Consider the following 12610-nt stretch of genomic DNA (forward strand, 5'->3'; position numbering starts at 1 on the left):
ATGTGGGTCACAGTTAAAATAAATGTTTTTAAGAAAAATATTTTAAGACACATTTTTTAAATAGCTTTTGGAAGTCCAAGCTGTTAGAGGTGTTGCATTTAGTAACATTCCTAACTGCATGTGTGGCTATTAAAATACAACATTATTTAAAATGGCAACACAAAAATTATATTAAAGCTATTATTTTTACCTCTAAAATTTGCTGAGCTCGAAGTTCTTTCTCCATTCTGATTTGCTGGATTCGTTTAATTTTTTCCTACAAGCGGAAGAAAGTTATTTAAAAAAAAAATAATTATGAGAAAGTAAATTTACTTTTACATTTCAAAAAAATGGCCACGTTTATACACCTGTATTTCTTGTTATTAAGTCTAACACTCATTGTAGTCAATTGCTCCCATGTAACAATGTACGTTTATAATTTTTACTAGCATTGGAAGATGCCTGTACTATCCCTGAAGGAACCAACACTTTTTTATGCATAGGTGCTCATGTTTAGATTGCCATAGGTTTTTTGGTTTTTTTTAACAGCTTTAAGGGGACCAGATTAATGACAATTTAAGCAAGCTAGCACAATTAAAAATTAGCTGGCAATGGTGGAGCTATTTAGGAATGAATGTAGATGGGAGCTATGACATGAAAGACATGAGGTTTTGATGTAATCTTCCCAAACAGGAAATACAGGGTTCTGTCAAACCACTATGCCTTGGTTCTCACAGCCTTCCAGTTCATTATGGTACCATGGGCCACACAATGAATCTGAGTTCTGTGAAACCCAATGCACATACTGCCGGACTGTAACAGTCACCCATGTGCAACCTGGATAATATATTCACAATGAAGTATGCTTCAGTTTCTCCAGATTTTTAAAGCATTCAAGTAATCGATGACAAGTCTGGATGCCTTAATATGTAGTTTAGAGGACTGAATTTTATACATGCTCAACAGAAATAAGAAGAAAAGTAACCGAAACAGCAGCCATAGGCAGTACAACCCAGTGACCAGAAAGGGTCCACTACGAAGAGAAATAACTGCCACACATTCAGCTGGACGTGCTGTACAGTTTTAGCAGCAGAAACCAGACCATGGGAAAGCCCTGCACGCTAGGAGGCCTCAACCAGAAGCCTGGGATGGAGCTCAGCCGCCTCCTCTGGAACAGCAGAGGTTTTCCAAACAGCGAGGGTAAAGCCCACCTGCACAAAAGACACTGTTTTCTCGTGAGCCGGTCCGGGACCCTAGTACATGGATCACTGTAAAATTTTACTTTCTAGAGAACACAAAGTGTTCACTTCATCAAAAAGTAACTAAAACCAAAACCAAGCCTAAGAGAAGATAAACCGAAAATATTTAACAGAAAAGGAGCAATCACAGAAGACAAAGACATACTGAATTTCCTGGAGAGTAGAGCTCCAGCAGAGATCCTCATGAGATCCTACAAACTTCAGGCAAATCCTACCAGGTCCTTAAACTGTTGAGACATCCAGCATAGGACTGCCTTATCCAGTAAATTAATTCGGGGGCCCTCTTTATACATGTTGACCTTTCATTTTCAAGCATGGACCTTACATCTGTATTATCCCCTATTATACTTCATAAATAAAACTGTACAAAAGTTGAGAGTATGTACTATACTCTCTCAATTCCACATAGGCTACACTTAATACAGAACTAACTTTTCAGCATAGATCAGAGTAAAGAAATATCTCAAAGGAGAAAAGATGTATTCTGCACATTGGAATCATGAAAATTTTGTCAGTTTTGTATCAAGAAGGAATACGGCAATGACAAAAAAGGTCTGGATTTGATGCATTCAACAATTAAGCAATTTTCGCTCCCTGCACACCTGAGAACGTAAGGACCACTTTACAATCATACAGTGATGTCAATGGATACAACTCCAGTTATCTGCCTTTCTTTAACAACTATGAATTGCCTGCAGAAGTGGAAACTTTGAAGCCATCACTACCTACAGTTCAGAACCGCTGAGGTTGGAAGGGATCTCTGGAGGTCACCTTGCCCAGGCTTCTGCTCCAGAAGGGTCATCTGCAGCCGGTTGCCCAGGATCGTGTCCAGACAGCTGTCGAAAACCCCTAAGGTGGGAGACTCCACAGCCTCCCTGGGCCACCTGTGTCACTGCTCAGTCACCCTCACGGCAGCGACAGAGTTGCCCATGTTAGGGGGAACCTCCTGTGTTCTGGTTTGTGCCCACTGCCGCTGTCACCGGGCACCTCTGAGCAGAGCCTGGCTCCATCCTCTCCACTCTTTGCACCCTCCCTCCCGGTGTTTACACCCATGGGTGAGATCCCCCGAGCCTCCCCTCCCTCAGGCTGAGCACTCCCAGCGCTCTCTGCCTTTCCTTGTTTAACTCGTAGATGGCAGTGACCACTTCTAGCCCACTGTCTACTACACTAACCACTTTCTTAATGGAAAATAGATCTAAACAGTTACCAACAAAGATGAATTATTATATATTCCTGGGACAGCCTGCAGTATCACCAATTTTGGTTAAGTGATTTTATTTTTTTTAAAAAAAAGTACTCTTGTTTTAATATCTGGATTTCAAAGATGTGAAAAGGCCTTTATTTTCATTGGCATTTTTAATACCTCAGGATGCCACTTACACGCAAAATAATGAGAGATCTGGTTCTCTAGTACTATTTCAAAGTGGTGGGATGATGAGATCATATAAAGACATTGAAGCAGTCTTTATATGAAGATGGGCAATGGAACTGGGACACAAGCCTGATGGGGAGTGGCTGGGGGAGCTGGGGGGTTCAGCCTGGAGAGGAGGGGGCTCAGGGGGGCCCTGATCGCTCCCTACAGCTCCCTGGAAGGGGGCTGCAGCCAGGGGGGTCGGGCTCTGCTCCCAGGTAACAAGCGACAGGACCAGAGGGAACGGCCTCAAGTGCACCGGGGCAGGGTCAGACTGGGCACTGGGGAACATTTCTTCATGGAAAGGGTGGTCAGGCACTGGGACAGGCTGCCCAGGGGGTGGTGGGGTCAGCGTCCCTGGGGGTATTTAAAAGACACATAGATGCAGTGCTGAGAGACATGCTTCAGTGGTGCGCTTGGCTGCGCGAGGTTTGACTCAGTATTAAAGGTCTTTTCCAACCTAAACAATTCTACAATTCTATTACTTCATCCTTATTAGTTGTTCTCTGAGATTTAACAAAAACACAAATTGGATCAAATAAAGGCATGTTTTGGTTTGCCAGTTTCTGAATCTGAATTCTAGGTGTGAAGCTTCTAGAGAGATCTAAATGTAACTTCGCTGGAAAATAAAATTACTCAACAGAGCCTAACGTAACAGGTTGATAAGGTGTAACTAGAGCTCCAAAAAAAAAATACCTAAGCCATCTTTAGAAAAAAACACAACCAAATAATATAAACAGAAACCAGTCTTGAGACTACAGTGAAGACACTTCAACAGCGAAGAAACATTTCCACTGCAACAGAGTTCAGCATTATCCTGTACAAAAGCCATGAGGTATTTTAAAGCAGGAAGTTATGAAATGTCCTGATAATCTGATGCACTGACTGCAGGGCAAGCCAAACATGGAATCCTCTCTTCCCATGTCCAACTTCACAATTTTATTTAGAGCTAAAAATACACTTCACAAAGCAAACACATATATCATCAAGTGCAAATACTTGTAGAATTTCATGGAGATTTCAGTAAAAGTTTCTATCACAAATAAAAGGTATTGGTTTTAATAGTAAATATTCATCCTTTCCATCTTCACATACCCCTTTTATTTAAGCATCTATAAATACAACTATAATAAGAACATGAACATTAAATAATATAAAACAGTTAATTCAAACAATATTTAGACGTTCCTTTAAAAAATAATTAAAAAAACATACGTACTATCTGTACTATGCAAACACATACTAATTCAACAGTAGTACAGGTTGAATTGGCCTACTGAAGTCAGCTTGTCCTGCTTTTAGAAGGTTCTTTATATAGTTAATTCTCCGCCACTGTTAAGAGGGTAAAAACCTAAAGCAATAATGCTACTCAACACAAAAGATGTCTATCCACTGAAAGCTAAAAACATGTCCTTTGACTGCTATCAGATGAAGTATTTAATTGCTGAACTCTGCAGTAAGTTTCATACTGAACAGAATGAATATAAACACCAACCACACAAATATATTTTTGGATGCAATTTATTCCCTTTTAAAAATTTTCAGATTCCCAACGTAACTTTTCACTAACTCACTAAAATCGGTTGTTAAAACAATGTAAAAGCCTGCTTCCATAAGTAACTTCATTTGGTGAAGTTTATATGGGCTCACTTTTATTGTTAAGTATTTGTTATGACAGTATTTAACATTACTTGTATGTTTTAAAAAAACCAATTAATTCACTGGCATACTGAGACACAACTCTTCATACACAGCTTAAAACCAGTGTCAGCCAGCCAGAATAACTGAAGAAGCTAATTACACTATTCCAGTAATTGCGTAAACAGAGATAACACTGTGGGTTGGGGGTTTTTTTTCCCCCACAGAACCAAATAACGGAAGACCGCATCACCATACTTTAGTAGCACTTCTAAAATTTCTTACTGATACTGGCAAGCAACTAAAGGTTGGGTGGCTTAAATCAACACAGACAAAACTGTGATGTCCTACCACTATGAACAACTATAGAGTTTAGAATTTTAAGTAATATACACCGTGTGATCTTGAAAACTAGACTTAAACTTCCACTTTGTAATCAGCCCACTTAATAATTAAAATACCACAAATTCAGTAATGCAAAACATAATTTAAAGATCTTATCCAGCAATCATATAAAGTTTACCTGCTGCTTCATTATCTTCATCTGCTCCTTTTGCTTTCGCTTCTCCTCAGCTGCCATAATAGCTAACAAACAAAAGCAAACAAAAAATTAGTACCAGCAGAACATGACAAGAGACAGGTAATTTTTCATAAGTAATTTTCATAATAACCTGCTAGCATGCACAAACTTTCACAAGTAGTACTTACCTTGCTGTTTTTTTGCTTCTTTGGCAGCTCGAGCTTGTTCCTGCTTCTGGAGTTTTCTCAGTAGCTTTATTTGTGCTGCTTGCCTAGCTATTTCTGTTGAAAAAAGAAAATATTAAGTTCAGAAAACCAGTGCTGTCCAACAATAAAGACAGAGGTTCATATTCCAGACATCTGCATGATGTAAAGATAGAGAAAACAATGGATTTGTTTTGCACCCATTTGACAGCTTTTCACCATCAACTACCTTTAGTGGCACCTCATCTATCAGTAACTATATCTACAGCACAAACAAACATGGATCCTTTCTACATTTTTGGAGGAACAAATTATCTATTAAGTGATAGCATCAGGCCAATAATGCTTCATTTAAAAACTAATTTCTTCTTTCTTTTTAAAACAGAAAACACTTGTATCTCAGTACTAAATCAACATTTTATTCAGAAAGCATGGAACTACTGTTTTCCTTGTAAGTCACACCATGTAATTATCTAAATCTTTCTTAACAATGCAGTAAGAGCACACCCATCTGGGTCACACTTCACTTTACTGTGGCTGCCTACAGCCAGCCACTGTTCCGGTAATTAGCAGCTTCCTGAATTATTCTACTATTTTAAGTGAGAATATTCATGGAATTTGGACGAACTGTGCATGGACACACTGATGTAAGACAGCTGTAGGCTGTTGTGCAGTGACCAAGACACAGGCAGACATGGAAAATCCACGTATAGATAAGACGACGCTGTAGATAGCAAGGGCAGTATAAATAGGTACATGACAAACAGGGCCAAGGGGAAACCATACTGAAGAAGTCACACCTTAACTGAAACAGAACCAGTAGCTGGAAATTAGAATTTACATTACAGAGAACTTAAAACTATGAACTATGGAAAGGCCAACAAATGCAGAGGACCGCTTAGTCTGAGTTGACACAATCCATGAGGAGGATGTAGTTAATGCTCAGCACGTGTTGGAAACAGACAGGAAACAAACACCTATACTGCAAAAAACAGGAACCACAAATCAGACCACCTGCAGTTTCCATTCAACTAGCAAGTGCTGCATTGAGCAAATGCAGCTTCTAAAGGGCTTCTAAATCAAGCCAACAAATCTAAGAAGAAATTAGGGAAACTAGAATTCTTGGTATCAAATTATAACCTAGATGTAATGGACAACTCAAGCCATTAGAAGTATAATTAATAATACACAGTGTTGGCAGGTACCAATGTTACAGGAGTATCAGAATGAGATGTACAGGCAAAAGACCAGCTTTCTATGCAAAATGCATTGTCAAGTCACAGAGCATTAAAAAAAATGATGATGAAGAGCTATCTATACAGTCTGTTTGGTGGAACCCCTGAAGCTGTACAAAAGTAGTCTTCAAGCAAGCAACTTAGAAGCAGTTCAAAAGAATGTATAAAGTCCAGGTAAACACTCAGCTACATTTGAAAAAGGGAAAAGGTAGTCCACATGTGCCTCTTCAGAAAAGGAGGCCTTCATAGGAAAATGGTGAGCATGTAAAAAATTTAAAGCTTGTTCAAGTAACAACAGGAAAGACTATGACACACCGAACTTAAAGAGTGAGTCAGGCTAAAAAAAGTAATTTGAAGAGCACCTTGCAAAGGATGCCTAAGCAAACAGTAAAAGATCTCTACACACATCACAACAGAAAGCCAGAAATGCAATCAGTGGGACCTAACAGCAAACAGGATAGAGAAAAGAACCTCCAAAAGACAAAGGTTACTGAATTCCTTGTGTCAGTCTCTACTGCTGATGACGTTGGGTAGATTCCCCTACTCTACAACAGAGAGGTCGAAAAGCTAGATTAATTCTGGGTAAACATAAAAGAAGCATTACATCAAGAAGGTAAGTCAGATGTTAACAGATCACCAGGATGTGGCTGACTAAGCTGAGAAATCTGAAGGAACACTAACATGAAGACACAGAGACATTGGTCTTTGGTCTTAGTGTTTACCATATTATTAACAACAGTCACTGTATCACAGGATTGGTGACTTATCAACAACAAAAAAGGAGGAGGGGCTCTAACAGAAGCCTTGGAAAGATCAGATCAATTAGTCTGATTTTTCTTTCCTTTTGAGGTGTCGGAGTCTTACTGCATGTTATGCCTTATATATACTGAGTACATTATACAATACCATCATTTCAGGCAGTCAGCATGGCTTTTAGAAAGGGAAGTGTGCCATTAGCAAGTAGATAAAGCGAAGCTAATGGGCATAACATTGGAAGTTTCAGACAGTTTCTGACTAGGTTCTAAGTCAAACATTATTAATAAAACTAAGCTGTTATGTCACTAAAGGAAAGCTTCACAGACTGAAAACTCTTTAAATGATAGTAAGCAAAGGGCAGAGATCAGCAGCCACCTTTTGTGACAAAGGAACTTAGTAGAGAGTTTCTTCTCAAATCAATATTAGAACCAGCTTTATTTAATTTTTTTTTTTTCCCATCAATGAAACCTGTAAAGGGGACTGCAAAGTTAAATCCCAAAACGTCAACATGCTATTTAGCATTCTGGAAATTCCAAGGCTGTGCTGACAAGGAACTCTGGAAAAGCCCGGCAAAACAGTGGGCAAAGGTAGCAGAACAGCTTCATCACAGATAAACATAAGGTAATACATCTAGAAAAGAAAGTCTGGAATTAGATGACACAGAATCAAAGGGATTGAACAACTACCGTCTGAGAAAAGACTGAAAATACTTGGGCTCTGCAGTTTGAACAGTAAAAGACTACGGACAGAGAGGATCAAGGTCTGCAAAATCATCAATACCCTGGTTTCAGCTGCAATACGGTTAATTTTCTTCTTAGTAGCTGGTGCACTGCTATGTTTTGGATTTAGTATGAAAGTAACGGTGAGAACACATGGATGTTTTGGTTGTACCTACGTTCTGCTTCCTCTAAATCAAGGACTTCTCCAGTTTCCCATGCCCTGTCAGCAAGTAGGTGAACAGGAGGAAGCTGGGAGGGGACACAGCCAGAACAGCTGACTCCAACTAGCCCAAGGGGCCTTCCGCATCATAGAATGTCGCTCAGTGACATCTGGGGGGAGCTGGCCAGGAGGGGTCAATCATTGCTTGGGGACTTGCTGGGCATCAGCAGGGGGTGAACTCTACTGTGTATCACTTGGGTTTTATTCTTCTCTCTTTCTCTCTCTTTTTCATTACAGTTATTATATTTCATCGTTATTATATTTCAATTATTAAATTGTTCTTCCATCAACCCACAAGTTTTACCTTTTTTTTTCCCCCAGTTCTCCTCGCCATCCCGCTAGGGGTGGGGTGGGGAACTGAGGGAGTGGCTGCATGGTGCTTAGTTGCCAGATGGGCTTAAACCATGACAATCAAGGTGGTGGACAACATACACTGGAGAACTGTTATTCCCCAAAGCCCATCATAATGGAACTAGGGAACACCCACTGACAGCAACAGAAGATCATTTTTTAAAAATTAAAATAGTCCAGTAGTTAGCAGACTTCTGGAGCTTGTTGCCATAGAAGGCTGGCAGAGCAAACATTGTCATGAGGTTAAAAACCAAAGAACAGGCTAATTCATGGGCAACAGTTCCATAAGCAGAAAATAAATGCAGGAAGAAAACGTGCTCTGTGACATCACTCATAAAGCACCTCAGGATGCCATGGTGCATGTATGAGGACATAAAAGGACCAAGAAGCCATCAGGTTCAACTGCTTTCTCCAAGCAGCATCTCCTATAGCCACTACTGGAGGAAGAGCTCTTCACCCAGTAAACCCCCAGGCTGAGCCACTGAGACATTTCTTATGTTCTCATGAGGGGGAAAAAAGCAACAAAAGTACCTTAGGTAGATACGAACACATGTAACTCCAAATATTATACATTCTGAATCTTCTTGTTTATACAGACCATAAGTGTTTGTTAATTCTATTAAATGCTACAGTGTGTGGTGGGAAAATACACATGGGAGAGTGCTCCCTTAATGCCTACCCCTTACAGAGACTGATTCAGGGAAAGGAAAGATACAAAGTGCAGCAAAATGGCTTAATGACTAGGGCTTATCTTTTCTCACCGACAAGAAAAGACTTCTGGAATCAGTTACCGTGTCTCAACAATAAATACACAGCCTCTCCACAAATGCTATGATGCTTCAGCAGTTGAAACAGTTTCCTAATTCTCAGACTGAACAAAAGGGGGTGGCGACTTTTTACACAAGTAAAATAGCTGTGTAACACTGTAAGACATACCATGTCCTAAGGTATTTCTCAAATTGTGTTCTCTCTGTCCCCGTGCTCAAAGAATTATCACTGCATGCCTTAAATACATTTGTACAGAAGAGCACGCTTTTCAGGCAACAAGGGAAAAAGATGCAAAGAATCACACCAAAGCAAATATTAAACGCACACATACTGTTAGCAAGGACTTTATGCAAAATACAAGATAGCTACCCAAACATGCCCATGGTCAGTACATGAAAGAACAGTTAAGTCTTAAGTTAAAAGAAACATCTTGACTCCTGCCTGGACTGTAAGAATTCTTCATATTTTATTAGATGCAATCAGAAAATATGATACAGTTATGGACTAAAGAACTGGAATTCAAAAGTTGTGTACCTGATGTTTAATTAAAACCAGGCCCTCATGCTTTTAATATACAGTAGTACCTGATATCATGAAAGTTCTTTTGTTCACATTGGTACTACTTATTACAGGAACCTATTCAGTCTTACAGGAATTTAAATCTTGTCACCATCAGGGATTTCACAAGAAAAGCATTTTCCCTGGAACAGCCAAAAGCTTCACAGAAATGCTAACTTCCAGGGTTCTCAATTTCCAGGTCTACCGTTTTTTGAGCTGATACAGGAGGAAACAAAAACCTGCTGACTTTTGCTAATTTAAAAAATACATCAGTGGTAAGCAGGTTATTGGGTGTCTGCTTTTTAAAATTTTATACATCTAAATGAAGTAACTATAGAGTAAGCTCCCAGACACACATTTACACACACACTTCTTCCTTTGATTCATATATAAATTTACTGATCTTGAAAGAGGCTTCAATAAAAGCCTGTGACAAATCTCCAAAACAAAATGTTGTATGCTAACAACCCAGTGAAACACATCACTCCTCTTTAGAAGAAACATTAACTCCATATACAGATACCCTCTGTTCGTGAAAACAGTAACATACTTCTTACCTTGAGCCTGGAGCTTTCTTAAAAGCTTTGCGTTGGTGTTGTCTAGAAATTCAGTGCTACCAACATTCGGAGGTCGGCCTTTGCGTCGTCTCATTCTTGACTCCTCTCTAGAGTGCTGTCTGTCTGGATTCGGTGGTCGCCCTCTACGCCCTTCCATAGCTCTGATACGGGGAATGACTTCCTCTTCCTTCAGAAGACACCACTGCACACCCTTTTAATTGACACATTTCACAGACAGGTATTATAAACACAGATTTAAAAAAGGAAAAATAAAGCTAAGACACTTGAGAACATGAACATCAAGAGATTTCCTTTCCAAATAAGATACACATATAAAATATGTGAGAGCTGTGATGTACTATTTGGGTAGTACAATGTTTTCAGGATGCACAGAAGCTATATAGTATTAGCTTATGACTACGAACTTTTGCAAATAGTACTACTACACAAGATTTTGAAGACTATTCAGTGACATTCACAGTTACTACCTAGCAGGTGTATCACTACTGTGTTGTTACGTTTAAGTATTTCTGACCAAATCAAATTGCTCAACCCTTTTTAAAAGGTGAAACAGATTCTTCCTTATTATGTAAACTCATAACTACTCTGCTTTCACATAATGCACTGCTCCACATGAATGAAAAAATGTGTCAAACTATGAGTCACTGTTTTCAACTGTTAGTGTTTACAGAAATTTTGATACCCATAACAAGCAAATGCAGTAGTGCATTTTCACATAGTGCTTTCTGAGGTGTTCTAGATCTCAACTGAGTTGGAAAAACACAGACTCATTTTAAAGTTTTATTTAGGACAATTTAGCTCTCCCCTCACCCACTGCAAGATAATTAATTTTTGTACCAACTTGAAGTAATCAAAGTTTATAAACTTTAAGAATACATCTATCTGACCTAAAAGTTACGTTAACTATATTCTCTAACTAAACAAAGTACGCAGCAATACATTCAACCCTTTCTTTTTCACTATCACTACTGTTTTTATGTGGAATCTCAAAAACAAATATTGAAGTAATTTGTAAATACCAATACCCAAGTTAGTCCTCACAGAGAAACAGCTTTTCTGTAACTGATAAAAAGTGGCTTACTGCATCTACTGAGCAGAACAGGAACACGGTCTACCTGATCCTGTTTGATGGAACATGAGTATTTCAAAACTGTAACATCTTTTACCACTTTCCCAAGTTTTTGAAAAATTCGCGGGAAAAGTGTATGCTAACTATCCCCTTCAGAAATTACTTACTCCATAATTTGTCTTAAAAAGGCTTGTAAAAGACTTTGAAAATGACTACTAAAGCAAGAATAAAAGTTGGTAACATATAAAACACAGTAATCAAATACCTGTTCAGAAAAAACACATACATGTTACCAAAGTTTTCACATTTACATGTACATAAATACTGAAATCAAATTTGCTGTATCATAACATACATTCTTATTTGCTTATTCTGAATATTTATCTTTTAATTTCTTCTGCTCATTCTTCATAATTACAAATGCTTAATATAGGATTTGACAAAAGAAATGGCATTTTGCTAATGAAACACTCAGATTCCAAGGAAGCTATCAATATCTGCAAAGATACCTTTTTTGAACTTTGAACCACTCCCATGTAAGACTATCCCAAGAGTACATCTCACACTCAAGTTTGCAGACATTCCACAGGGCTTTGTTATTAGATATGTTCCTAAAACCAAGCTGTTCAGAATCACAGCCGTATCACTATACGTACAATGCATCATCACTGTGGACTTTTTAATCCAAAATAGTTACCTCTACCACTTAAACAGAAGTTAATTCAGCTTCTACCTTTAAGAGTACTGCTTAGGCATACACATTCATTTCACTGTCTAGTTCCTGATTTACCATTTATCACAGGTGCAGTTTGTTGTGCAATATTAAGCTAGATTTAATACTGTACTTATCATCTACACCAACCTCCAACCTAGGAAATCTTACTCCATAAACCACAAGCGCCAGAGGGTTGCGGGGGGTGGAACAGAATTCAAAGAAAGGGAGGAGAAGCAGCTATATATAGCTCAAGAAGTACCTTAGGTACTGCAATGGAGATACGGAGATTGCTCTTGCATATTCTATGGTCAATGTTACTACAGACAACAAATACACCGAAGAGAAAGAGGGTTACAAGAGACCATGGATGTATATTACATTTTCCTAACGCTTCCCAAAAGAGAAACCAGAGGCCATCAAATGAAGCTAGTAGCAAGTCCAATAAGCAGAAGGAAGATGGTGTTTCAAGGAATGGAGAGAAGACTGTCTAATATTCTGCCAAAGGACACTGTGGATCCAACAAGTTTCCACAAGTTTACAGAGAGAACAAGACAAAACTTGTCCAGAACAGAACCGTTAAGGGTTAAGCAAGAGGTAATTAACATCTGTATTTTGTGTTCAGATATCTTAA

The 12610-nt window shown here is 38.8% G+C and overlaps 1 protein-coding gene across 20 annotated transcripts in view; it reads right to left on the bottom strand.

The window, feature by feature from the left end:
* Nucleotides 1-12610, bottom strand: part of BAZ2B (bromodomain adjacent to zinc finger domain 2B) — a 156456-nt gene that overhangs the window by 38037 nt on the left and 105809 nt on the right. For all 20 annotated transcript variants that reach the window (XM_055717766.1, XM_055717775.1, XM_055717774.1 and 17 more), the window contains 4 exons: nt 10175-10385; nt 4996-5088; nt 4811-4872; nt 191-256 (listed from right to left, as the gene is read on the bottom strand). In XM_055717766.1, coding sequence (XP_055573741.1) covers nt 191-256; nt 4811-4872; nt 4996-5088; nt 10175-10385 — 432 coding nt within the window. The remainder of the gene's footprint in view (nt 1-190; nt 257-4810; nt 4873-4995; nt 5089-10174; nt 10386-12610) is intronic.

The sequence above is a fragment of the Falco cherrug genome, chromosome 8 (assembly GCF_023634085.1).
Source record: "Falco cherrug isolate bFalChe1 chromosome 8, bFalChe1.pri, whole genome shotgun sequence".
Taxonomy (NCBI): Eukaryota; Metazoa; Chordata; class Aves; order Falconiformes; family Falconidae; genus Falco; species Falco cherrug.